Below are 27744 nucleotides of genomic sequence, written 5' to 3'. Positions count from 1 at the left end.
TTTTAGGGACTTTGGGGTCTGGCAAGTCCACTGTGTCTAGGGATGGGGGAGGGGCCAGCAGGCTGGAGAGCCAGGGAGGGCATGCTCTGGTTCAATTGTTTTTCCAAAGAGAATTTGCAGTATCCCTTTTTGCTCAGGAAACAATCTTCAGGTGATAAACAGAGGCTCATCATCCACATTATAAATCTTAATTTCACCTAAAATAAAATTTAACAAGAACATGCAAGGATAAGTTTTGGTTAAATATCTTAGAAATGTGACCCAACATAGATTCACCAAATTAATGATCACAAGCTCTTACCAAAGGGTGATTCTTGGGAAACTGTTTGTGTTACATGAAGACGGGGCAGTCAAAGTAACACAGGATTGAAAACAAACAGAAAAGAAAAAAATCCAAAGACCACATCAAAAGACCTCTTAGAATATGTTTCAGAGAGTCAAAGCCCAAGGAATCTAATCTTACAAATTGATCCACTTGTAGAAATGAGTGTGACAACTCAGGAAGCCCAGGAAAGATTCCTGCTCCATCCATGGCATACAAAGTGTCTTAGTCAGGGTTTGTATTCCTGAGCAAATCATTATGATCAAGAAGCAGGTTGGGGAGGAAAGGGTTTATTCAGCTTACACTTTCATGTTGCTGTTCATCACCAAAGGAAGTCAGGACTGGAACTCAAGCAGGTCAGGAATCAGGAGCTAATACAGAGGCCATGGAGGGGTGTTACTTAATGGCTTGCTTCCCCTGCCTTGCTCAGCTTGCTTTCTTTTCTTTTCCTTTTTTTTTTTTTTTTCTGGAGCTGGGGACTGAACCCAGGGCCTTGTGCTTGCTAGGCAAGCGCTCTACCACTGAGCTAAATCCTCAACCTCAGCTTGCTTTCTTATAGAAGCCAAGACCACCAGCCCAGGGATGGCACCACCCACAATGGGCTAGACCCTCCACCCTTGATCACTAATTGAGAAAACGCCTTACAGCTGAATCTCATGGAGGCATTTCCTCAAGGGAGACTCCAGCTTAACACACAAAACCAGGCTATACACATAGTAAGAAAAAGAAGGTAAGCATGGCTTAAGTCATTCTCAAAAGTGAAAAGAAAACATTTTAGCCAAATAATATTGTATGTACTTTTCTCTATCTTTACTCATAATTTACTATAACTTTGTTCTTTTATATTGGCAAAGCCTCTAGAAGGGTCCAGTATTTCCCATTGATTATTAAGAATGATCTGGCTTCTGCTTGAGAGTCATTTTTCATAGTCCTAGAGCATCATGCAAAATGAGGTAATGCACTTGAAGACAGGATTCTCATGGCTCAAAGGGAGTGCTGCTACTGGTGAGGGATGGAGGTGAGGCTGGTAGCTTCTTTGTAACCCCAAAATTCCCAGTAAGGGACATGTGCTCATCAATATCACTGACATTGCATTAGTGGCAACTATATGCCAGGTAAAAGCCAGAACAGTAAGTATAATAATGTTAAGAGAATTAAAGACAAGATCTAGACTTGATCTCCTCTTGAAAGGTAGAAGTTTTAAGGTTGCCCCCCCCCCAGACAAAAGTTTAGAGCAGAGGAATTACACCAGCCAGTTCAGCAACTCTCTCCCAGGAACTAGATGACCATAAAGTTAGATTAAAATCTTAAAGAACAATTTTGAGAAACATGAAGCTTCTCCCAGGAACTGGCGGACCATAAAGTTAAACAATCTTGAGAAACAGGGAGTTTCTCCTTGTGATTTTTCACTGGTATTCTCGACATTTTCCAATGACACCATCCCTACCCCCTTAAGTTGTGGTTTCTGTGGTTTTTTCCTTTAAATACCCCTTCTCCCAGCCACTCGGGGTCAAACTCTTCTGCCCTTGTGTGGGATACGAGTCTCAACTCCAGTGCACTGGTTCCTATCAATAAACCTTGTATTATTACAGCAAGGGCTGTCATACATGAGTTCTTGGGGAATCGTGTCATCCCGGGGCTTGAGTGAGGGTCTCCCCGCTCTGGGGGTCTTTCACTCTAAACATACCTAAGCTTTGGTTTCCTCACTTATCATGTGCATGTGGCTGCAGTGGCCCTCTGTGCACATAAAGTTAATAGAAACTAAGGCACAGAAAGTGCTGATAAAAAGAAAATCAATGACTCTGGCTTTAGGTGGATCAATGGTATTTGCCCTGTGGTGATCTCATAACATTCAGTTGCAGTTGAGGTCAGCGCTTATCTTACACAGGACATTCATTGCTTGGAGAAACACAAGAGGAAACAACTGAAGGCAAGGAAAAGTTTATTCTGGCTCTGGGTTTCAGAAATAAGGGACTGTGGAATTGGACATGTCATATTGGAAGGAGGAGGGAAGAGAGAAAGGACCAATGGGAAAGGAAGAAAATGAGGGAGAGAGGAAGAGAAGGAAGGGGCAGGAGACAATATATATCTTCCCAGGCTATACCTCCAGTGACTTCTTTGAATGCAGCCTCATCATCTACTTCTTATCATGTTCCTTCGAATAACTCCCTCAGGAGATTACCCTTTCATGAGGGTGGAGCACTGGAAAGCCCTATCAACTGGCAACCAAACTCTAACTTCTGAGTCTGGGATAGACATCTCATATTTAAAACAAGGGATATAAAAACTGCATGGATTCTGGCTACAGTGAGAGTGAAAATCTGAACCTATACTTGGAGCAAGAGAGAGGTCTCTGGAAAGGACTGGATGTGGCTATTTCACGACTTCTAACCCCTTTTCACTCATCCTGACTTCTATGCTTGCTGGGTGGAGCCTCCCTGGTATAATTTAGCAAGAGAAGAAAACCATTGGTCACCCATGAGGTGTCTAGAGTGTATATTCTTATTTAGTTTTTCTGTATTGTCTCACTTCTTTCAGCAAAACAAACAAAAAGTATGGATCATCAACCTTCAATAAATGACAGTACCATAACTTCCCACTCTCACATGTGTTCTGAAACTCTGGCTTCAGTGACATCTAATTACTACATAGACTTTAGCACTCAGCCCTTCCTGGTTTATTCTCTGTTGATTGGACAGTGGACAGTTTTTTCACTGAACCTCTTTCCTTTTTACTGCCATCTTCTATCCCACTCCTGTGACATTGCAACAGAAGCCCCAAGGTTTCTTGTTTTCTTTAAGATTATCTGTTGTCCTATGTTCTGACTTTGAGCTCTTTATCTGTTGTTCTGTGTGAACTCAACTTTTCAGTATCATGAGGTTCATATATACCTATCTTGTCCTCCTCTTGTGGCAAATTTGCATTCATCAGCCAGTTCACTAAGTCTATAGTAAGAGAGAAGTTTGTGTTTGCTTTTCTCTCCCTCTGGATTCATTCAACCTATCCAGTTCTGAAATCACCTTTCATGGTAAGTAGAAAGGCACAAAGGCACCTATTTCTACAATAGGTATTTGTAGAAAACCAAGAGAGTGGATTCTTGATTTCTAAATATAAACAAAGATAAAATATCTTTCATTTGTATTTTCTAAGACAGTAAACGGTCTACCAAGTAACTGAATAGAACTAAAATATGGGTGTCCTACATGAGGTTACTGTGGTTTGACTGTGAAGTGTCCCTGTTTTAGGGTTTTATTGCTATGAAGAGACACCACAACCATTGCAACTGTTATAAAGGGAAACATCCAATTGGAGCCGGCTTACAGTTTCAGAAGTTTAGTGCATTATCATCATGGCAGGAAACATGGCACTATGCAAGCAGACACGGTGCTGGAAACGGAGCTGAGAGTTCGACATCTGGATCAGTAGGCAGCAGAAAGTCAATGATCCACTAGGATTAGGAGCTTCTGAGGCCTCAAAGCTTGATCCCAGTGACACACTTTCTCCAATAAGACCACATCTGCTTCAACAAGTTCACATCTCCAATAATTCCAGTCCTTATGAGGCCATTTTCATTCAAACTACCACAGTCCCCTTACCCCAAAGTATCCCACCAGCCCCTAAGATTTTTTTGTTTGTTTGTTTGTTTGAACAGTTAGTTCCCAGTTGATTGTATTGTTTGGGAGGTCAGGGAACTTTTCCAACTTGTGATCTGGTTAGCAGGACAGGCTCTGTGTGTGTGTGTGTGTGTGTGTGTGTGTGTGTGTGTGTGTGTGTGTGTGTGTGTTTTATAAAAAAGAAAAAAATCAGGGATATATTGTGTGGAGGTTCGGCATGGTATGGGAGAAGGGGTGCCTCTGCTGGCCCATGCTGGGACATCCCTTCCCCATGAGGTAGTAGCATGGGGAGGAGAGTTGAGGCAGAGAGAGAGAGATAGAGACAGAGACAGAGAAACAGAGAGACAAACAGACAAGGAGTAAAGGCCATGAACACATGGAGAGAGAGGGTGGTGGGGAATGGGGAGAGAAGGAACAGAGAGGGAAGAGGGGAAGGGAGTAAGAAGAGCAAGAAAAGAGAACAAGAGAGTGAGGAAGGGGCAAGCAGCCCCTTTTATAAGGAGTCAGGCATACCTGGCCGTCGCCAGGTTACTGTAGGGCAGAGACTAGAAGGAATGCCAACAGTGGGGATGAAGGATTATAGCTAACCCTCGTTCTGTCTCAAGTTCTCTATTCCTAATAGATATATGAACCAGATACCCAGAGACCGTATGTTGCTGCTACCAAGGACAGAAGCCACTTCTATGCCTTTCCACCCTGAATCTGAATCAATATAAATTTTTTCTCCTCTCCGTTCCTTCTGGCATGTATTTCACCACAGTGACAAGAGAAGCAACCGACAAAGGGGACAACCTGAAGCCTCAGGGAGATGTTTCAACTCACACTAATTGGGCTCAGTTTAAGGACTCAGTTGATCATTTCATAGTTCATTGAAGGTGACAGCTTTTGCACAGCGAGGCTAGGATGGGGACGGCTGGAATCTGCTCACGACCAACTTTTGTGACTTGTCTAATGTTCAAAAGTTATGTTTTCTAACCTTATACTAGCAAAGGGTTTTTGTTTATTCCAGAAAAAATAGACTAGAGATATTTTTTTACTTAGCTCCTTTAAAAAATTATTTATTTTTTTTTCCTTCTGGGAGGTGGGGAGATATGGGGTATATGGAAGAGAGGAGGAAGAGAGGATGAGCAACAGAGTTAGAACCATCTATGGATATGACATTCCAGGAAAAGTATACTAACAGTCATGGTTGTTTCTGGGAGTTGTGGGAGAGACTTGCTTTTGAAGTATTTGGTAGATTTGGTTATCAAGTACAGTGCTATTCCTTTTTTATCAAAAGGGAAATATGTAAAAAAAGTAAGAACTCCTATTCATAAAAAGAATTGCAATGGTGGTACATGTATTTAATCCTAGCACTCAGAAGTCAGAGGCAGGCAGATCTCTATGAGTTCAAGGCCAGTCTGGTCTGCAAAGTTCCAGAACAACAGGGGCTACACAGAGAAACCCAATCTCAACCCCTGCCCCCAAAAGAATTGCTATTTGAATTAATTATATCTTACAAGAACAACCAAAAGAGAAGTTTTCTATGAAAAAAAAGAAAGAAAGAAAAGGAGAAGGAAAAAAGGGAAGAAGGAAAGAAGGAAGGAAGGAAGGGAGGGAGGGAGGGAGGAAGGAAGGAAGGAAGGAAGGAAGGAAGGAAGGAAGGAAGGAAAGAGAACAGAGTGTTAAGAGTTCTTAGTGCACTCTGCTCTTACAGAGGATCTGGATTCTGTTCTCAGCACCCATCCTGGGTAGCTCACAACTGCTCATACCTCCAGTTCCAGGGTACACATGTTCTATTTCCCTGGGCACCTGCCCTTAAGGGAATACACACACACACACACACACACACACACACACACACACACACACAAACACACACACACACACATTAGGGCAGAATTCATCTCAGTTATACCTTAGCTGGGGCACAAGGCCGAGCTGCTGCTGTAGTGGTTACTAATTTTTGGCTTGTCAACTTGTGCATTATTAATTATTAACAATTACATCTAGGGCTGAAGAGATGGCTCAGTGGTTAAGAGCACTGACTGCTCTTCCAGAGGTCCTGAGTTCAAATCCCAGCAACCACATGGTGGCTCATAACCATCTGTAATGGGATCGGATGCCCTCTTCTGGTGTGTCTGAAGACAACAGCAGTGTACTCATATACATAAAACAAATAAACCTTTAAAAAAAAACCCAAAACCCAATTACATCTAGAATTAACTAAAATCCAAGAATAGGAGAGATTTTTGCTTAATTTGAATGTAGCTCCTTCCTCTTAAGTAGGAAGTCCTAGATACTCCTAATAGGTGATTGGCCTGACCCTTCCAGGAGTGATAATCCTCATTTTGCCTTTCTTCCTAAGGCTTGGTATGTTACAGGAATAGAATCCTGCCTAGCAAATGCACTAGCCTCTGCCCTCATGTTTTCAAAATGCAGGATTGAGGAGAAAAGGCAGGAAGAGGGGCCTGGAGTATAGATGTTTGGTTTCCCTGGTTGTAGGTAATAAATGTAAGACACATGTGGCAGCACCTTGCAATAGGTTAAGCAAGTTTATTTGCTTTCTTTTTAAAAACTCATTCTTTTGCTTATTTGTTATTTATTTATTCATCCATCCACCCATCAATTCTTCTGTCATATATTACACCCCAACTGCAAGTTTCCCACCCTCCTGTCCTCCTAGTCTCTCTCCCCAACCCTGCCTCTGGACCAGATCCACTCCTTCTCTGTTTCCCTTCAGTAAAGAACAGGCCTCCCAGGGATATCAACTAAACACAACATAACACATTGCAATGAATCTGGGCACATACTTCATATCAAGGCTGGAACATGCAACCCAGCAGGAGGAAAAGGGTCCCCAAAGCAGGCAAAGGAGTCAGAGCTCCCCACTCCCACTATTAGGAGTCTCACAAGAAGACCCGGCTACACAACCATAACACAGATGCAGAGGACCTAGGTCTGACCCATCCAGGCTCCCTGATTGTCAGTTTAGTCTCTGTGAGCTCCTATGAGCCCTAGTTACAACTAACTGTGGGTTGTATTCTTATGGTGTTCTTGACACCTCTGGCTCCTACAACCCATCTCCCCCCCCCCCCCTTCCAGAGGATTCCCTAAGCTCATGTTTAGCTGTGGGTCTTTGCATCTGTTTCCACATTAGTTGGTGGAGGGAACATCTCTGATGATGATTTCTCAAGACTCCTGTCTATGAATATAGCAGGAAATCACTAGGGATCATTTCATTGACTTTTTTTTTCCCCAGTTGGTTGTAGTTCTATCCTAGGTCTCTAGACATTCCAGCCTGTGGTTCCTGGCCCTCTAGGCAGTGTCAGACATGGGCTCCCTCTTGTGGCATGGGTCTCAAGTTGGACCAGTCATTGGTTGGCCACTTCCACAAGTTCTGTACTACCTTTACTCCAGCATATCTTGCAGGCAGGACAAATTATAGGTGGAAAGTTTTGTGGCTGGGTTGGTGTCTCAACCCCTCCACTGGAAGTCTTGCCTGGTTACAGAAGATGGCCGACTCAGGTTTCATATCTACGATTATTGGAGTCTTTGCTAGGGTAGGGTCACCCTCATAGACCCCAGGGAGTTTCCATTGTACTAGGTGTCTGCCTCCCCCGAAAGTGCACCACCACCCCAATTCCAGTTGTCTCTCCCTGTACTCTCTCTCTCCAACTCAATCCATCTGACCCCTTTGTTTTGATCCTCATTGGCTCCCAGCCCCCACACAAGATCTAATCAATTTGCTCTTCCCAGGGAGATCCATGCACCCCCAACTTGAACCCTCTCCTTGATACATAGCCTCTGTGGGTCTGTGCATTGTGGCATGAAGGATTAGCAATTTTAAATTTCACATGTTTTCATTACCTGAAAACAACAAATTCTCCAGGCCGGGACTCTGTGGCTGGCTTAGTGAAATAAGCTATTGCCGTTCCTGTTTTTAAAGCCATCATGTGGGTAGTGTTAGTCACAGAACTGGGATGTGGACTTGATCCTGGACAGCTCATTCCCTAGGTTTTGTCAGGGGCTCACTACTAAGTGCTCTTTGTATTCCCTGTTGAGATCCTTGAGCAAGCAGTGCCTGGGTGTCATGCCCAGGTTCTAAACGACTGGTACTAAAGGTGAAGGGGAGCCCCAGGCCCACATACAGCACCTGCAGTCTGCAGGTCTTGAATGAAGATGTAAGGCTTGGTGGCAGATGTGTCTCTGTGTTACATTTTTACTCATATGTGTCCTCACAACCCAACTTTGCTTTTGGGGTTGCTTTCAAGGTTGTACGTGACAAGGCAGGTTTTCTTAATTCTTTGTTGGGTTCCACAGTCCACTTGCAACCCTAGTTCCTTCCCAGTTCTCTTCCTGTCAACCTTTCTCTCTGGGCATGGTGACTCTCCATTCCTGGTTCTAGCAATCTAGGACAGGTACGAGTGGGACTGAGGCCACATTACAGCTTCCAGGATGCCTAACTCACCTCCGTGGCTTCACACTAGCAGCAACTCTTCTAGGTGAACGAATATCTTTGCTCATTTAATATTTGTAAACAATTATGCACCCATGCGTGTGTGTGTTCTTGTGTGTGCACACATGTGTCGTGGTGTACAGATGATCCTTAGGGGGATCAGTTACCTCCTTCCACCATGTGGATCTTGGTGATGGAAGCTACATCACCTCCACTTTCTGAGCTCCTGAACCTTACAGAGAGAGAGAGAGAGAGAGAGAGAGAGAGAGAGAGAGAGAGAGAGAACTACAAACAGATATTTCTCTGACCAAGGCAGAGAGCAACACTAGTCTATGGCTATAAATATACTTAGAAGGCAGTTTGATACCATGCTCCTTTAGAGAACCAATAGTAGTAGTAGTTTCCACCCCCACCCATATTTCACAGCCATCCCAGCTCTAGACCATGTGAGTGCTGGGACTGAACCCAGGTCCTTTGGAAGAGCCGCTAGTATTAACCACGGACCCACCTCTCTCTAGTTCCTATCCTATTGTCGTATTGGTTTGTTCCTTACCTATCCAAGATTTTGTGTTTAAAAGGTATTAATATTATAAAAATAGAATACATAATCAGGATAGATGCTGTTTTATGTATTTTATGTGTATTTACTTATTTAATAGTATTGATGAAAGGGCTAACCTCATTTTATATGTTATTAAACTGTCAATAAAGTAAAAGAACTAAACCCACAAATGCAGAACTAACAAGGTTTTTGGAGTCAGAATACATGCTCTAAAGCCCCTTTTTCTGTACTAGTCTCATTAGCAATGGCAAGACCGACCTAAGTTTACATTGTTTGCTCCTGAAAACAATGCTCCAGTAGCTGCTAGGTGGCTCGCTGTAAGGGAGTAGGGGAAGCCCGCATGCTGGACTATAGTAACTTAATTGCCTCTGTTTCATTCCACCCATCTCTCTGCTTATGAAAAGGCAGCACCAGAGGGCATCGACCATCTGCTGTATACCCTTCAGGTGAGGGTCATCCTTCCTACATGAACAACTCTTGTTTTCAAACTGAATTTATTTGAAAACAAAAGAAAACAAAACCAAACCCAAAAGCAGAAAAGAAAGAAAACCAAAAGAGACAACAAAATCTTCCAATTTAAAATACACACACAAATGAGGGCAGGATATGGGGATTTTAACTTCGACCAATGGCTGGACAGATGGCTCAGATGTTAAGAGCACTGGCTGCTCTTCTAGAGGACCTGGACTTGATTCTCAGCACCCACATGGTGGCCAGCCAAGTGTCTGTAACTCAGTTCCAGGGGTCCAACAGCCTCTTCCGGACCCTACAGGCACTGCATTGCGCTGTGTGCTTCACAGATATATTTGCAGGCAAAACACCCATACACATGAGATAAAAATAAAGTTTTATCACCTAATTTCTATACAATCACTTGTACTTGAATTCTCCTAATCTTGATTGTCACAGGATGTTTGGGAACCATAAGTGAAAACAAAACAATGTACTTGGTGCCCTCAGGATATTTTTACCAGCCCACATTTGTCCCTTCTCATGCATTAAACCCTTAAGCATATTTATGATGCAAAACAGATTTATTTTTATCCAAACCGTGAGCATTATTAGGAAAATGGAAAAGAAAGCAGTCTTCAGCAATCGGAGGTGACGAAGCCTCTTAAACCACTGACTTCATGATCTCCAATGTGCTTTCTCTAGCCTCTGAGGTTAAGGCTTTCTATTAAGTAAGGTAGAAGGTTTTTTAGTCTGGACTTGCATTTCTCTCTCCTTTTCTACTCTTTGATGAAAAGTAAGTTGAGTTTTCATATAATCTTCATTCTTTCTCTGTTTACGGAGGACCGATGTTAAAAGTCTTAAGAGCTACAGACATAAACAACAGGAAAGGACATTCATTAAGGACCAAGTCTGAAACGTGAGGCAATATACCTACCCACATTGTAGTCCAAAGCATGCAGACACACAGAATCTCAAGTTCTGCCCAAAGTAAACTTAAATCACCAAGTACTGAGTACGAAGAAGGACCAGACAATTCTTATGCAGACTGAAGGGCCAAACATGCTGATCAATGACATTGAAAACCTCTGGGTGAATAGACACTCAGCACGCCTGGCTTTTTCCTCAGGGGTGTTCTCTTTAAGAAACACATGCTTTTCTACCCCCTTAACTTGAATCACATGGAGACTTTGACTAGATACCCAGAGCAAATTTTCAAAGACTTAGATATAGTGTTCCAGCCTGAAGCCAAGCTATTTACATCTCTTTTAGAGTTGCTCAGTGAGTGTATTGTCTAACTGGGGTGGAGAACTTTTGTGCTTTCTTCTTTTTGGGTTCCTGAGATGCTATGGGCGTGGCAAGGGAGTTCTGCATTGCAAAGGAGAGTTCATCAATAGCCAGGATGATTTCATCAAGACTATAGTACAGGAACATCTCAAATGGTACCTCCCAGCTGGCAGTAGCAGTCCCTGGAACTTAGTTCAAAGGCAAATTAGAGACCCTGTGCAAAGCGTATTCAAACAAAACACACCGTGAGTGGATGCCAGCAGCTTTTCGTAGTGAGCTCTTCAAATGTTTAGGGAGATGGGATGAACTTAGGCATTTGCAAGCTGGCACCAGAACATTATTTTGTATAATTATCCAAGACACATTACCTCTGAGAAGTCTATCCCATAATGAGTTGCAATCTTAAGGATTGTTAAGACCTCTAACCTCTCATGCCCAGTCACTCTTAGCAATAATGTTCAGCCCTTCTTTAGGGGTCAACACACAATGTGAATGCTTGTTCTGTGAAGTCCTACACTCCTGATGAAATACCCCAGCATGCTTTAAGCGGGTGGGTGCCTGTATTCACCTACAGGTTTTGAATGCTCTAGATCAATTCTCTTGGCCCTTACTTCTACCTGCCAATCCTAAAGGAAAATTCTCATTTTGCTAGCCAAAACTGAGAAGTGACAACATTAGACTCAATTAACTACTTACGTCTGACTCACGGCGTGCAGCACCCTGTAGGCCTACCAGGATGCTGGTTAATGTTCGTTCCATCTCCTGGGCCAGTAGGATGGCTTCTATGGGTGTGGTTATTTCCATCATGTCAACCTTCTGTTGAGAGGAACAGACCCGTTAATTTTCTTCTTCAGAACAGCGTTTCATTCTACATTCTACACAGTGATGAGACTTGCATGATCTGATAGTTTCCACAAACCGGAGGTGCCTTGGAGTCCGCTGAGTCTGGCTGGCTCACTTCCAAACACTGATTTAATCGAGAGGATCATATAGTTTACCTGCAGAGGTCATTTTTAATGTGCTACAGATCAAGGACATGGAGGATAAATGGCCTAGGTGTCTATTCAATTACTCCAGTAGCTTCGGAAGTCTGTAGCGATAGCACAGTTTTCTCAATTTCAGAAATTTTTTTTTAAAGCTTTGATTACAAACAACAGCAAGATTTTAGATGTAATGTCCCCGAGTTTCGGACTGTTTCTTTTGAGTTTCTTCCCTGAGAAATGAGGCGGAGTGAGACACTGACAAGGCAGACAATAAATACCTGAACCTGTGGATGAACTAGTGACATGAGAGGGGGCGTTAACAGGTTGGTACATATGCTGTTCCTCAGTCTATACGACATCTGGATCAAGTTAGGAGGGGACGGAAAAGCTTGTTAACACACAACCCTAAAGTCCCACCCACAGATAGCCTGGCCATGGACTGGGGTCGACGAATTCACATTTCTTAGGATCCTCAGGTGGAGCTGGTGCTGCTGACGCACAGACTGCCCTTGGTCTAAACAGCACGTCAGTGACTAAGTCTTACCCCAAAGGCACAAGCTTCTTGAGCTTAGCTACAAAGAAGACCATCTGACAACACGAATAAACTAGTAAAATGACAACCAATTGAAAGACCCACCCCATGAGTCTTAACTCAGAGCTGCAACAGGCTTGAACGAGCCCAGGCACGCCCAGATACCTAGGGCCGAGTCACCGTTAAAACTAACAGACCATAAAAGGAAAGGAATACAGAACAGACTAGGAGTACCGGATCTGGCAGGAAGGGATAAGCCCCTAGCCCCCGACATTCAGGACGTCCCAGCCCGCACATACTCTTTTACCATGTTACAACCTCATTCGAATATGATGCAAATCTGCCAATGTGTGTAGCTATACCTTATTACCTCATCATGTGAAATAACCAACCATATGTGAACATGTCTATATGCCTCGTTTAAATCCACCAATCCCCGTAACTATGCATCTGCTTCTGTACGCCCGCTTCTGCTTCCCCAAACCCTATAAAAGCCCCATGCTGGAGCTGCTGGGCGCGCAAGTCCTCCGAAGAGACTGTGTGCCCGCAGGTACCTGTGTTTTCCAATAAACCCTCTTGCTGATTGCATCCGAGTGGCCTCGGCTCGGTCATTGGGCGCTTGGGGTCTCCTCCTGAGGGAAAGGTCCTCTCCGGAGGTCTTTCACAATCAGTTCCTGGACTAGACAAAGCCCCGCAGAGATGATCACAGCAACATCATAGTTACCTCTAACGTTGGAGGGCAGATCGCTGTGTTACGTTTCCAGAGATGTTTTAGAAATGCATCTGCATCTTCCCTCCTGGTGTTAGCCAGGGTTTCAAAGTACTCGACAAAAGGAGGAATTCTCTTGTCATTCCTGAAACTGTAGGCCTAGAATAGAGATGAGAATATGAGAACACCGAGGGCAAGGGAAGATTCATTTTGTTACGAACACTTCCAGTCATTAATTGTTAGATTCAGGACAGAGGCACAGTGAAAGTTTCATTAATCCCAACATGTCTACATTTAAAACGAAAACCGCATACTGGTATAAACCCATTTATTCTGCCTCCCTCTGCTGTTAAATGCCGGTTTATTTGGGAGGACCCACTGAAAATGTCTTTCTCCTTCTTATAGTCTATGATTTGAGTTCTAAATCAACAGACTGCAAAACATCAACATCCTAACCATCGAGTTGCTATTTTGCCCAATATCAGATTGCAGATGTAGCGACGAACATTTCTACAGGCTATCAAATCCACTGTCACCCGGATGAGAGCAAAATCTTCCCACATAGCTGCTTAAGAGCCCATACTAACCATTGCTAAATACACATGGGAGGTATGCAGGTGGTAAGCCACGACTCTGTTCAAAGCATCTGTGCATTCTTGAGAAAAGGGTTGGTAGGAAAACATTTCAGCATTAAGGGGAATTCAACCATAAAAGGAGCTTCTCACTGTCCTAGAGTGCTTCTTAAATCTGATATGTCAGCCCACTTCTAACAGCAAGGTGAAATTCCTGCCAGCTGTGATTAATAGTAGTAACTAACTGACCAATAAAGACACCGTTTCTCAATGAAAGAATGACTCTAGTCAAAGGATACCAGTAAGAGATGTTTGTGGGAAAAGCTTTCCTTTCTAATTACCTCCATGTTCAGTGTTCTTGCTCATATTTCTAAACATGATTAGAGAAGGCTGATGTTCTCCGGGATAGCGATGTAATGTAACTCATTGCCTCCACTCACTCGTCTCCTCTAAAACCTATGAGAGCAGCATGCTGGCTCAGCGGAGAGTCTGCCCCGTGACCCCAAACCTTGTACAAAAGGCCTCAGCAAGACACAGCTGAGCTTAATGTGGGATAAGGCAGAGTTCTGAAAAATCAAAATCATGTCAGCTGGGGAGGGTAGGGCCGAGTCTCTGACAAGTATACACTTTAAATTTGTCTTATTTGGGGCAGAGAAACTAAACCGGAAGTAAGGCATTTGCCTGGAGAACAGGAGCACAAAACTGTAGCTACCAGATGAGGTCATCATTTCCCAGTTCCTCTGTGGGGATCTTTGGGTTCACTCCATCGTTCTGAAGTCTCTCTGTGTTCTGGCATCAACTTCTCCATTGTCTCCTGAGAACAGGGGCTGCTGAACTTATTTCACTATTTCTATGGCCCATAATGGGGTGATCTTAGGCAGTGTGTTGAATCGGTGCTGATTAATTGCAGTATATTGGCCATGTGAGTAAAGGGTAAAATATTCCGTCTGCCTGGTGGATCTCTACTTGGACTTAAATCATGTCTGGATGAATACAAATCGAAATAGCACGTATCCAAAAGTCCCTCTCTGTGAGGTGGTGAGGAGCTTAGCAGCCTCCATAGGGAGGAGGGAGGAGGGAGGAGGGAGGAGGGAGGAGGGAGGAGGGAGGAGGGAGGAGGGAGGAGGGAGGAGGGAGGAGGGAGGAGGGAGGAGGGAGGAGGGAGGAGGGAGGAGGGAGGAGGGAGGAGGGAGGAGGGAGGAGGGAGGAGGGAGGAGGGAGGAGGGAGGAGGGAGGAGGGAGGAGGGAGGAGGGAGGAGGGAAGAGTCATGTTAAACGAAGGGACTAAGCTTTCAGGGCTGAATTTCACATACAAGATCATCTTAAGGAAGGAATGATTATAAAAATCTTACTTCGTTTGTCTCTTTCGATTCCTGATTCAACACTGCCCTTGTCCCAGTTGAATTTATGTTTCCATTTTAGAAAGGAGAGGTGGTTTAAGACAGTGCATCTCACACCACAGTTTGCAAAGGAATCACCTGGGGCTTTGGTTCAAATGCAAAACTCTGATTGGTGGAGCCTGACATTGCATCTCTAACCTGCTGCTGCCAATGCAGGGACACACCTTGAGAGAAAAGTTTTTAAGGACATTCTTGAAAAGCTTCTAATAAAGTTCTGTAAGGTAGAAATCACACTGCTGGTGATCTTTGAGGGAGGAAAGAAAAGACGTTCTCCAGAAGCTACTGTGCTGCCCTGACATGTCAGAACTGTCAAGATCTCCATGGCAGAGAGTTCTTGGGATGCAGAAGTGCTAAAACAGTTGGGACTACTGGACTCTGAAGGTCAAAGCAAGGCAAGGGGAAAGAACGCAGTCGCCGTGAAGATTGTCCACTGGTTCTGCTCACAGCTCAGTAGAGCAAGAACCCAATTCATCCTCTCCCAGTTCATGACACTTTTCAAAAGATCAGAATACTGTGCAAGGAATAGGAGCTAGTGATAAAAACATTTGGTTTACCATTCTCAATGTGATACAGTTAATATGAGAATGAATCCACAAATTGCAGGTTTTATAGAAGGATTTAATGAATCCTTGGATGTCTCTACATGATCCTTATGGTACTTCCGCACAAACATGTAATGACTCTGCCATTCCTTTTGTGACAGAACAGGAAGCTGAATGTATCTCTATTCAGATATAATATATGTATATATACATATATATATATATGCACTCATATGTATGAGTATTAGCTCTATCCCATGGTTAGACATTACTAAAAAAAAAAGCTGTTAATATTGCAATTTAACCATTTTGAAAGAGCTTCAATTTTTTTTTCATATTTTTCTTTCCATATTTTCATAGCTTTTATAATCATTTTGTTGTGATAAAGGAACATAACAGAACAAAGGAATTATTCCAATATACACTCCTGAATGGGTGTAATTATACACATTTAAGACATTCTTTTTCTAATTGGAAAGCATAATTATTATGAAATATTCCAACATTACAGAAATATGTAAGGTAGAACTTGAAGCCCTTCTGTAAGCACTTTGGCTATAGTTTATATTTTTGAAAACATGATTTCCTTCAAACTGTTATATTTTGAGGTGGCCTTTGGATTAGTATGTGAGATCAATTTTGTTATCTAATGTCCTTGTATCTTCATTCCTGGAATGTGTTGAAAAAAAAAATGAAGACAGTTCTGTGTGTGTGTGTGTGTGTGTGTGTGTGCATGTGTGTGTGTGCATACGTCTGTCTGTGTGTGTGTGTTCTGTAACTCCTTTTCAATTTTTAAAAACTTAATCCAAATTCTTGCATTTTCAGTGTTACTCTACCTTGTCATCTCTAGCAAAGAGGAAGCAAGGGGAGCTTTCCACATTTAGTTCAACTGGGAAGTCCTTATCATTAAGAATGACTTTCATGAACAGTCATTGTTCCTATTGTGTAAAGAATATGTGGCCAATATGCTTCATTGCTTTATAAACTTCATGAGGAAAGGGGACTTAGTGTTAATTTTTCCTGCTTGCTAGACCACTTTAGAGACTGCTTGACCTATCAGAGCCATAATTTAGTGAATTATACTCAGCTGAATAAGTTGTTAAAAGGACTTCAAAAGTATAAAGTTGGTCACCAAAGAAAAAATAGTCAGAAGAGTCTGATTTCTGGTGACTCTTTTTTTTGGTAATTGTTCTATTAATTAATAAACATATCACAAATGTTCATGAAATCAATGCATTCTTCTTGGCATGCTAGACAGAAGCACTACTTTTAAAGATATTTTAAAAATATGTTGACTTTCGTTTCTCTTCCACTTGATCCAATGAGGTCCTCAAGGCCTATAATGTCAATGCAAGGGAAAAAATATAGAAAGAAAGAGTAAAATAATAGTTTATTTCTTCCTTCCACTTTTCATGGGTTCCTGGGATGGCGTTCAAGTCACCAGACTTGAGTGGCCAGTGTCCTTCTCACTGAGCCGTTACTGGCACAGAGTGTCGTTTTTTGAGATACATCTGTGCTGATTTCCAAAGGTTTATATTCATTTAATTTTACTTTTCCCATGGGACATGAGTTTCCTTTTCTCTGTTTTTTTTTTTTTTTTTGCCAACACTTTTTACAAATATTATAAATGGAGACAGATAATAAGGCGCTGTGGCTTTGATGTATATTCTTTAATGATCAATGATATTGATCATTTTTATATATTTGCTGCCTATAATATCTTTTTTATGGTTTTAGCATTTATTTATTTATTTATTTATTTATTTATTTTTACTGGGTATTTTATGTATTTACATTTCAAATGTCATCCCCTTTACTGGTTCCTCCCTCTCCCATGTCCCCTCCCCTTTCTTATATAAGGATGCTCCCCCTTCCACACAACAACTCCCACCTCACCACCCTGGCATTCCTCTACTCTGGGGAAATGATCCTTCACAAGACCAAGGGCTTCTTCTCCCATTGATGCCAGACAATGCCATCCTCTGCTACATATGCGGCTGGAGCCATGGGTCCCTCCATGTATACTCTTTGATTGTTGGTTTAGTCCCAGGGAGCTTTGGGGGATCTGGTTGGTTGGTATTGTTGTTCTTCCTATGGGGTTGCTTCAGTCCTTTCTCTAACTCCTTCATTGGGGTCCTCATGCTCAGTCCAATGGTAAGCATCTTGGCATCAGCAGTAGTGTCTGGGTTTGGTGACTGCATATGGGATGAATCCCCAGGTGGGGCAGTCTCTGGATGACCTTTCCTTTAGACCCTGCTCTGCTCTTTGTCCCTGTATTTCCCCCACTGAGTATTTTGTTTATCCTTCTAAGAAGAACTAAAGCTTCCACACATGTAGCAGATGATGGCATTGGTCTTCCTTCTTGAGCTTCATATGGTCTGTGAATTGTTTCTTGGGTATGCTGAGTTTGGGGGCTAATATCCACTTATCAGTGAGTGCATACCATGTGTGTTCTTTTGTGACTGGATTACTTCACTCAGGATGATATTTTCTAGTTCCATGCATTTCCCTACGAATTTCATAAAGTCATTGTTTTTGATAGCTGAGTAATATTCCATTGTGTAGATGTACCACATTTTCTGTATCCATTCCTCTGTTGAAGGGCATCTGGGTTGTTTCCACTTCTGTCTGTAATAAATAAGGCTGCTATGAACATAGTGGAGCATATATCCTTGTTATATGTTGGAGCATCTTTTGGGTATATGCCCAGGGGTGGTATAGCTGGGTCCTGAGGTAGTACTATGTCCATTTTTCTGAAGAACGTCTAGAGTGATTTCCAGAGTGATTGTACCAGCTTATAATCCCACCAACAATGGAGGAGTGTTCCTTTCTCCACATTCTCACCAACATCTGTTCAGTCACCTGAGTTTTTGATCTTAGTCATTCTGACTGGTGTGAGGTGGAATATCAGAGTTGTTTTTGATTTGCATTTCCCTGATGACTAAGGATGTTGAACATTTCTTTAGGTGCTTCTCAGCCATCCAATATTCCTCAGTTGAGAATTATTTCTTTAGCTCTGTACCCCATTTTTTAATAGGATTATTTGGTTCTCTGGAGTCTAACTTTTTGGTTCTTCATATATATTAGATATTGGCCCTCAATCAGATGTAGGACCTGTTGATTGCCGCTTTGTTCTATTGACAGTGTTCTTTGATTTACAGAAGCCTTGCAATTTCATGAGGTTCCATTTGTCTATTCTTGATCTTAGAGCAAAAGCCATTGGTGTTCTGTTCAGGAAATATTCCCCTATGCCTATGTGTTCAAAGTTCTTCGCCATTCTCTCTTCTGTCAGTCTAAGTGTTTGTGGTTTTATGTGGAGGTCTTTGATCCACTTGGACTTCAGCTTTGTACAAGGAGATATGAATAGGTCGATTTGCATTCTTCTACGTGCTGAACTCCAGTTGAACCAGCACCATTTGTTGAAAATGCTTCCTTTTTTTCCATTTGATGGTGTTAACTCCTTTGTCAAAGATCAAGTGACCATAAGTGTGTGGGTTCATTTCTGGGTTTCCCATTCTATTCCATTGATCTATCTGCCTGTCTCGTACCAATACCATACAGTTTTTATCCCTATTGTTCTGTGATACAACTTGAGGTCAGGGATGGTGATTCCTCCAAAAGTTCTTTTATTGTTGAGGCTAGCTTTCACTATCCTGGGTTTTTGTTATTCCAAATGAATTTGCAAATTGCTCCTTCTAATTCTGTGAAGAGTTGAGTTGGGATTTTGATGGGGATTGCATTGAATGTGTAGACTGCTTTTGGTATGATGGCCATTGTTACTAAATTAATCCTGCTAATCCATGAGCATGGGAAATCTTTCCATCTTATGAGAACTTCAATTTCTTTCTTCAGAGACTTGAAGTTCTTGTCTTATAGATCTTTGACTTGTTTGGTTAGAGTCACACCAAGGTATTTTATATTATTTGTTACTATTGTGAAGGGTGTCATTTCCCTAATTTCTTTCTCAGGCTGTTTATCCTCTGAGTAGAGGAAGGCTACTGATTTGTTTTAGTTAATTTTATATCCAGCCACTTTGCTGAAGTTGTTTATCAACTGTAGAAGTTCTCTGGTGGAATTTTTGGTGTCACTTAGGTGTACTATCAAATCATCTGCAAATAGTGATATTTTGACTTCTTCTTTTACAATCTGTATCCCTTTGACTTCTTTTTGTTGTCTGATTGCTCTGGCTATGACTGCAAGAACTATATTGACTAAGTAGAGAGAGAGTGGGCAGCCTTGTCTAGTCCCTGATTTTGTGAGATTGCTTCAAGTTTCTCTCCACTTAGTTTGATGTTGGCTATTGGTTTGCTTTATATTGCTTTTACTATGTTTAGATATGGGCCTTGAATTTTTGATCTTTACAAGACTTTTATCATGAAGGGGTGTTGAATTTTGTCAAATTCTTTTCAGCATTTAATGAGATGAGTATGTGTGGTTTTTTTTCTTTGAGTTTGTTTATATAGTGGATTACATTGATAGATTTCCATATATTGAACCCTATCTGCATCCCTGGGATGAAGCCTATTTGATCATATTTGATGATTGTTTTGATGTGTTCTTGGATTCGGTTTGCAGTTATCTTATTGAGTATGTTGGCACTGATATTCATAAGGAAAATTGGTATAAAATTCTCTTTCTTTGTTAGGTCTTTGTGTGGTTTAGCTACAAGTGTAATTGTGGCTTCATAGAATGAATTGAGTAGTGTTCCCTCTGTTTTTGTTTTGTGGAACAGTTTGGAGAGTGTTGGTATGAGGTCTTCTATGATGATCTGATAGAATTCAGCACCAAACCCTTCTGGTCCTGGGCTTTTTTGGTTGGGAGACTTTAAATGACAGCTTGTATTTCTTTAGGAGTTATGGGACCCTTTAGATGGTTTATCTGATCCTGATTAAACTTTGGTACCTGGGATCTGTCTTGAAAAGTGTCCATTTCCTCCAGATTTCCCAATTTTGTTGAATATAGGCTTTTGTAGTAGAATCTGATGATTTTTTTAGATTTCCTCAGATTCTGTTGTTATGTCTCCCTTTTCATTTCTGATTTTGTTAATTTGGATACTGTCTCTATGTCCTCTGGTTAGTCTGGATAAGGGTTTTTCTTTCTTGTTGATTTTCTCAAAGAACTAACTCCTGCCTGGTTTTGTTGATTTTTTTTCTTGTGTGTAATTCTTTTTGTTTCTACTTGGTTGATTTCAGTCCTGAGTTTGATTATTTCCTTTTCTTCTCCTCTTGTGTGTATTTGCTTCTTTTTGTTCTAGAGCTTTCAAGTGTACTGTCAAGATGCTAGTGTATGCTTTGCCCAGTTTCTTATTAGGGTCACTCAGAGCTATAAGTTTTCCTCTTAGCACTGCTTTCATTGTGTCCCATAAGTTTGGGTATGTTGTGCCTTCATTATCATTAAATTCCAAAGTCTTCAATTTCTTTATTCCTCCCTTGACCATTATCATTGAGTAGAATGTTGTTCAGCTTCCATGTATATGTGGGCTTTCTGATGTTTTTGTTGTTATTGAAGACCAGCCTTAGTCCATGGTGATCTGATAGGATGCACGAGATTATTTCTATCATCTTATATTTGTGGAGGCCTGTTTTGTGACCAATTATATGGTCAATTTTGGAGAAGGTACCATGAGGTGCTGAGAAGAAGGTATATTCTTTTCTTTTAGGATGCAATGTTTTATAAATATCTGTTAAATCCATTAGGTTCATAACTTCTGTTACTTTCACTGTATCTGTTTCTGTTTAGTTTCTGATTTTATGATCTGTCCATTGATGAGAGTGGGGTGCTGAAGTTTCCCACTATTATTGTGTAAGGTGCAATGTGTGCTTTGAGCTTTAGTAAGGTTTCTTTTATGAATGTAGGTGCTGTGGTGGACATGTCACACATACACACACACATGACCACTACTCTCATTACCACCCAAAATAGCAATTACAACAGCAGAAAAATAAAACAACCCCCTCCCCCAAGTCTACCCTTCTATCCTGATCTGTGGTATGGACAATCCTTTCTGAGGTTATTTTCCCTGTACTGCCACTGTTCCTGTTCTGCTGAGGAACTAGTCTGTGGTATTGGGTGAGGAAAAAACATGGCTGTCTCTGTTTAGACAAATGTGCTTGGTTCGATACTTGCTTAGTTTGACCCAAACACTAGGAAAAAACAAGCAAAACAAAAGCAAACCCCAAGTGATAGAATCAAGTAGTCAGTGGCATCCTATGACAGAAAGAGGGCTACATAGGATTGGTACAGGTATCAGAAGGATGGGGAGGTGGGTAGGAGGATGGGGAGGTGGGTAGAAGGTGGAGAGGTGGGTAGAAGGATGGGGGGTGGGTAGAAGGTGGGGAGGTGGGTAGAAGGATGGGGAGGTGGGTAGCTGACTCATGTGATTTTCCTTGGCATGAGCTGACATGCTGGCTGGATACAACAGGAATGTGATGTTAAAGGAACCTAGTGGCACAGAGAAATATCTTAAGATGTTCTTTAGGTGTTTGCCTTTCTCCATCTAATCTTCTTCTAATAAATCTAAGTTAATGGGTGACATTTTATAATTGATCGAGTTTTTTCCTTCTTAGGTTCGTAACCAGCTATCCCATGATCCCACTGCCTTGACATTCCTGCTGTGAAGGATGAATATCTCCTCTTCAACCACAAGGCAAAATGACTTCTTGCCCTCACCCTCTCTCTCCCGTCTTCCTTCCCTCCCTCTCTCCCTCCCCCTCTCTCCCTCTCTCTTTTTCTTCATTCCATTTACATCCCAATACCAGTCCCCCTCTCCTCCCAGTATCCCCTCACACAGACCTCGAATTTCTTCCTTTCTTTCTCCTTTGAGAAGGGGGAGCTCCCCTCTAGGTATCATCACCCCTCAAACCTCCCCTCACATCAGGCACATCCTCTCTCACTGAAGCCAAACAAGACAGCCCACTTGGAGATGCAGGATTCACAGGCAGGCAGGTAACAGGCTCAAGGACAGCAATGGCTCCAGTTGTTGGGGACCTGCATGAAAACCAAGCTACTCATATGTGTAGGAGTCCTAAGTCCAGCCTGTGCTCACTCTTTGGTTGGTGATTCAGTCTCTGGGAGTCTCCAAGGGTCCAAGTTAGTTGACTCTCTTGGTCTTCCATGGAGTCGCTGTCCCTTCCGGTCCCACAATCCTTCCCCAACTCTTCCAGAGGACTCCCTGAGTTCCATTTACTGGTTGGCGGTGGATCTCCTCATCTCTTTCCATTGGCTGTAGGGTAGAGCAAGACTCTCTAAGCCATTTGGTCAGGCATTTTGTTACTATGATGAGAAAAGAAACTGAGACAGAAAACTGGTACTCTTGTGGAATGGTTGCGACAATAAATCTGGCCATGTAGCTCAGAGGTCTTTGGAACTGGTTTGCCGTAGGAATCTGGAAGAATTGAAAGAGTGCTAGAGTGCAGTGAATGTAATTTAATGGTCCATTCTGTGCAGTTTGAGAAGACCAAGCGAGATGCAGGCTTGGTCTGCATGTGGGAGCCTGACATGTGATTTTAGGTTGAGATAAGGATGCTATGGACAACCGGACTGGTGACTATTTGCTTTATGGTCTGGCAAATAGTCCATCCAGCTGCATCCTGCCTGAGTCTTCGCAACCTGAGTGAGGCCAAGTTTAGAACCAACGGGGTAATTTTGTGAGATGGAAGAAAGGTCAAGACAGGGTAGCATTCAGGCTGTGCCACGATTACCTCTTGCTGTTCTCATCCTGTTCTCATCCAGGTGCACGTCAAGACAGAACAGCAAACCATAGAGAAATAGGAAAAGAGTGCCCTTTGGTACAAAAAGACTGGGTTTAAAGATACAGACAGGGCCAGTATGAAAACAGCTCTAATCTGTCATTGTTAATGCTATTAGCATTGCTTAAGATGCTATTCCTCCTCCTGTGTCCTGGGACAATACTAAGATACCCTGAAGGTAAGAGCAGGGTTGTAAAATACAAAAATCAACTTAAAATGGACTGAACTGAACCACTGGAGGAAATGTTTTTCAGGCATGTAATGGCCACTGAACCCCTTGAGCTGGTAGTAGGTCTTGGCAGTGTAGCTTGGTAGTATGGTTTTGCAGGCCTGAAAGAATCAAGCTCAGTTAAGTTTCCAGAAGGCTTCTACAGCTAGCAACGTGTGTCAGGGCTGGCACATCTCAAGGAGATTCCTAAGGGGCCATTGCATGAAACTATGACGGTAAAGCTTAAAGTACAATAAATACGACAGGATGTTTGAGATGAAAAGCCTGACTTCTGACAAGACAATTCCAGATGGGACATGCAGTCAGCCTGGGAGTGAGGCTGTGTATGCTTTGTAACAGAGATGCAAACATAGAGGTCCTAAGCCCTGTGGAGTCCAGCGATGCCCAATGTGGCATTATATGCCTTGGTGTTTTCTCTATGTGGTTTTGGGTCCTGTTTTGATCCAACCTTTCCTTGCTATGTATGTCCTGATTCCTCCCATTTTGGGATGGGACTATTTATTCAGTGCCATTGTAAGAATGTTACATTGTAACGCTGTTACATTGTAAGACCTTTTAAACATTTTATTTCACAGAGGCTCACAGTGAAGAGAGTGGCTGGAGTCTCTTGTCACAAAATCTATCCATTCAAAATGAAGCTAAAGAGCTCACCATTCATCCAGATTCGTCTTTCACAAATGCGCTCTATCCAGTCCCCTAAATTGTATTGCAGTCTACAAAAGTTCATGATTTGCTGGGTTTTTAAAAAAATCTTTATTGATTCTTTGTGAAATTTTGTTTTTTATTCATTTATGTTATTTTTTGTTTTGGTGGGGAGGTTGCCAGGATGGAGGGCAGACACAAAGGGACGGAAGTGAGTGGGATTGGGGGGCATGGTGAGACTTTGGACTTTTAAAGAACACTGTGGCTGTTAATGACTCGAGGCATTTGAAACTAGAATGAGTCCATTTTCTTATGGGGTGACCATGAGCTTGTGGGGGCTGGGGAAGCAGGTATTTTGGTTTAAAAATATTGTGCTTGGGTATTAAGTCAACAAGGAGCCGAATTGTGATGGTTAATCGTACTTGTCCACTTGAAATGATTTAGATCAGTGCTTCTCAACCTGTGGACCACAACCCCCACAGGGGCTGCATGTCAGATATCCATCAGATATTTCCATTTCGATTCATAACAGTAGCAAAATTACAGTTTCGAGGTAGCAAGAAAATAATTTTAGGATTCGGGGTTACTACAACACGAGGAACTGAATTAACCAGGAAGGCTGAGAACCACTGATCTCGATCAACCTGGGAAGCAAACCTCAGGGCACATCTGTGAGTGTTTTGGCTCTCAGTTGGTGGTACGGTATAGAAGGTTAAGGAAGTGTGGCCTTGCCAGAGATGTGTGTCACTCGGGGTGGCTTTGGGAGTATATAGCTTCACCGACTCCTAGTTCACTATTCTGCTTTGTGCCGGTGGTTGGGATGTGTTCTCCTAACTTCCTGCTCCAGCAACCAAGCCTTCTGCTCCGTGCCATGACTCTCCGCCATGATGGGATCTTAACCCCCTGGAACAGTAAGTCCCAACAAACTCTTCCCTCTGTAAGTCATTTGGCAACCTTTGGCCATGGGGACCAATCACAGCAACGGAAAAATACTGACACAGCATGTTAGTGCCTGTCCTACAGCATGTGCAACCCCTGGAGAGCAGGAATTTCTACAGGATATGCCTATCCATGCTGAGGGACGGGCAAAGGCAGGCTCCATGCGACCTTCCACCCACTCTACGGTGTCTCAAGACCCGGATTCATTCATGCTCTGTGTAAGTGCTGTTGCCCCTGGCATCTTGCAGCTGGCCTTCTAAGCCACCCATCTGAAAAAGGAAAGCCATTTGTTACTCCACGCTCTACATATCACCAGCCTGTCAGTACAAGGAACTAACTATTCCCAAGGGCTCTGCTTCAGGGCCAAACTGGTTCTTGAGGCAGATACATGATGACTCAGTGTAGAAGGGTGGATTCCCAGAAATAAGGGAGTGTAAGGTCCTTTGACTTTCACACAGGCAAGCTCAGACAAGGTATTCGGAGTGGTTCCCTGCTGTAACACCGTGGCAAGCTTCCAAGAGGGAGGGAGTACAGAGGGCTTCTCCACGGGAAGTGTGCTTGCTGATTCCCCTAACTGGCATCCAGGAAGCCTTTCTCCACAGTGCTGGCTTCTGCACAGAGTCAGCTCATCTGGAGTGACCTTTGTCCTATTACCCAGGGCAGCTTACATCTCTTGAGTATTATAGTGTCCATTATCCAGGGAACATCAGGGGACTGCTGGGTAACTTGGTAATCTGCCCTGTGGTGTCCTCTACTTTGTCATCAACTTATTGGTCCCATTCCCCAAAATGTCATGCTGATCCCTTTCTTTACCATGAACTAAATTAATAATCTTCGATTTTATTTTTATAACCATGCAGAGAGCTCCTCTGTGTTATCCAAATACCGTCTACAGAGAGGAAGAATTGGTTTAATCATGACTCTCAGGATTCTCTCGATTCTAAAGATTCAAAGAAGTGATTCGTATCACCTGCGTTTAAGTATGGCACACAGAAGAGGTGCTTCCAACCAGAAACTCCCACCAGCAAAGCCAGCTCCTGCATTTGCTCACACTTTAAATGAGTGTAAACAAGTTCTTTATTCTAGCTAGCCCGTGTAAAAGACACAGAAGCTTGGCATTGTATTTACAAGCTGTAAGCCTAGACTAGGCAGGTTCCTTGCTATTCTCAACTATGTCCAAACCATATGCCCCTGATCAGTTGCTGGTTGAGTCTCTACTTGACTGCTTTTGAGTCACTTTTCCTGCCCATGGGGTCATGATGCCTCCTGCCTCATGGCAACCTGCTCGTTATTTCATTTCTCTCTCCTTTCCTGTGGTCTCTTCTGAGACCCCTCATTTGATCCTCAGGCCTGCTGCCTTCCTTCTACTGCCCGATCACAGGCTCTAGCCTTTCATTAACCAAACAGCTTTAAATTGGGGAGCAAGGCTCACACAGCAAAGGCTGGTGTGCATGAGAATGCAGCTTTTGGGGTTTCAGAATTTAGCATCTGCATACACAGCAACAGGCCGACTTCCCAACAAAATAAGCTTCTTGTTAGCATTGATAGTAAAATATGAGAGCCATTATATTGGATTTCTTTCATTTTTTTTTTATTTAGAAGAAATATTTTATCCATCATTTAATTTATTTTCATTTCGAATGTCATCCCCCTTCCTGGTCCCCCCTCCAAGAGTCCCCCACCCCTTTGCCTCTGAAAGGGTGCTTCCACACTCCCACCTACCCCTATAGCATCCCCCAGTCCTTTCACATTACAAAAAAAAAAAGCAGTCTAAGATAAAAATCCTTTAACGGGGAGAACAGTTTGCCTGTTTATATTTTATACATTTTCAGCTTAGGAGGTTAGGTGCATGGATGACAAATGAGGGTCAGAGAGGTGTGAAGTTGGGTTGACTCCTAGCCAAAGAGTGCCAAGGAGGGGTGAGATCCTTCCGGTGGAGCAGGAATGAGAGAGACGTGAGAGAGAAAATGTACCTGATTTCCCCTGGTACCAAATATTAGTGAGTTCTAGGTAGAACCAAGCAGATCCCGGGCTTCAGTTACTTCTGATACCTTCTTCGCAATCCCCAGCATAAACATCTTAAAGATGCCCGAAGAAACATTAATGCTGTCTCTCAGTTTCAGTCCCGAATGGCTCCGAAGGCACGGTGGAGCGGCTCGGGATTGGGAATGTGGGATTACGTTCATTCCTATCTCAGTGGATCAGAAAGCACAGACTGGCAGGAAGCAGGGACCGGGTACCTTCCTCAAAGACTGATCCCCAGCCACATGCTCACACTTTAAAGCCAGATTTCATAGAAGTTTCGCACTCTCTGAAAGAAAATGGCAGTGTCGTCAGCAAGGGGGCATTTAAAACAGAAGCCCGTGGAGGAGTCTTCAGATGTAAAGTACACCGTTCTCTCTCCGGCCTCCAAATGCAAAGTTCATTCAGCCCGGTTTCAAGTCCGCATGGTCGTAACTGTTCCTTGGTCCTACATTGCTCAACGTCCAGAGTCTGTACTGAGACTGGAGACAGTCTCTTAGCTGTGATTCTGTATAATATACAAACAGGAAAAGAAAGGCTTCTAACAGACAGTGACTCTGAGGAAGTATTTCCATTCAATCGGGTGAAACAGGAGCATAGAAACAAGGGATGGGAACAGCACCAACCAAAATCCATCACGGTAATCATTATATTTTCTATAACTCCAGGTTCAGCACTGGTGTCGTATAAGCTCTGGTGACCCATGTCCGTGGCTTTCCTGTTCGTAGCTCACATGGCCACTCTGTGGAACTT

General features: G+C 42.7%; 1 protein-coding gene across 1 annotated transcript; it reads right to left on the bottom strand.

The window, feature by feature from the left end:
• Window positions 1-9993: 9993 nt before the first annotated feature.
• On the bottom strand, window positions 9994-13580 carry Ftdc2 (ferritin domain containing 2). The gene is made up of 4 exons (XM_001057542.7): window positions 13485-13580; window positions 12913-13056; window positions 11370-11489; window positions 9994-10253 (listed from the first exon to the last, which is right to left on the bottom strand). Exons 1-4 carry the CDS (start codon window positions 13578-13580, stop codon window positions 10101-10103), a joined length of 513 nt encoding a protein of 170 aa, XP_001057542.2. The 3' UTR covers window positions 9994-10100.
• Between the last annotated feature and the right edge of the window lie 14164 nt (window positions 13581-27744).

The sequence above is a fragment of the Rattus norvegicus genome, chromosome 11 (genome assembly GCF_036323735.1).
Source record: "Rattus norvegicus strain BN/NHsdMcwi chromosome 11, GRCr8, whole genome shotgun sequence".
In the NCBI taxonomy this organism is placed as follows: Eukaryota; Metazoa; Chordata; class Mammalia; order Rodentia; family Muridae; genus Rattus; species Rattus norvegicus.
This window is presented reverse-complemented; position numbering and strand designations above follow the sequence as displayed.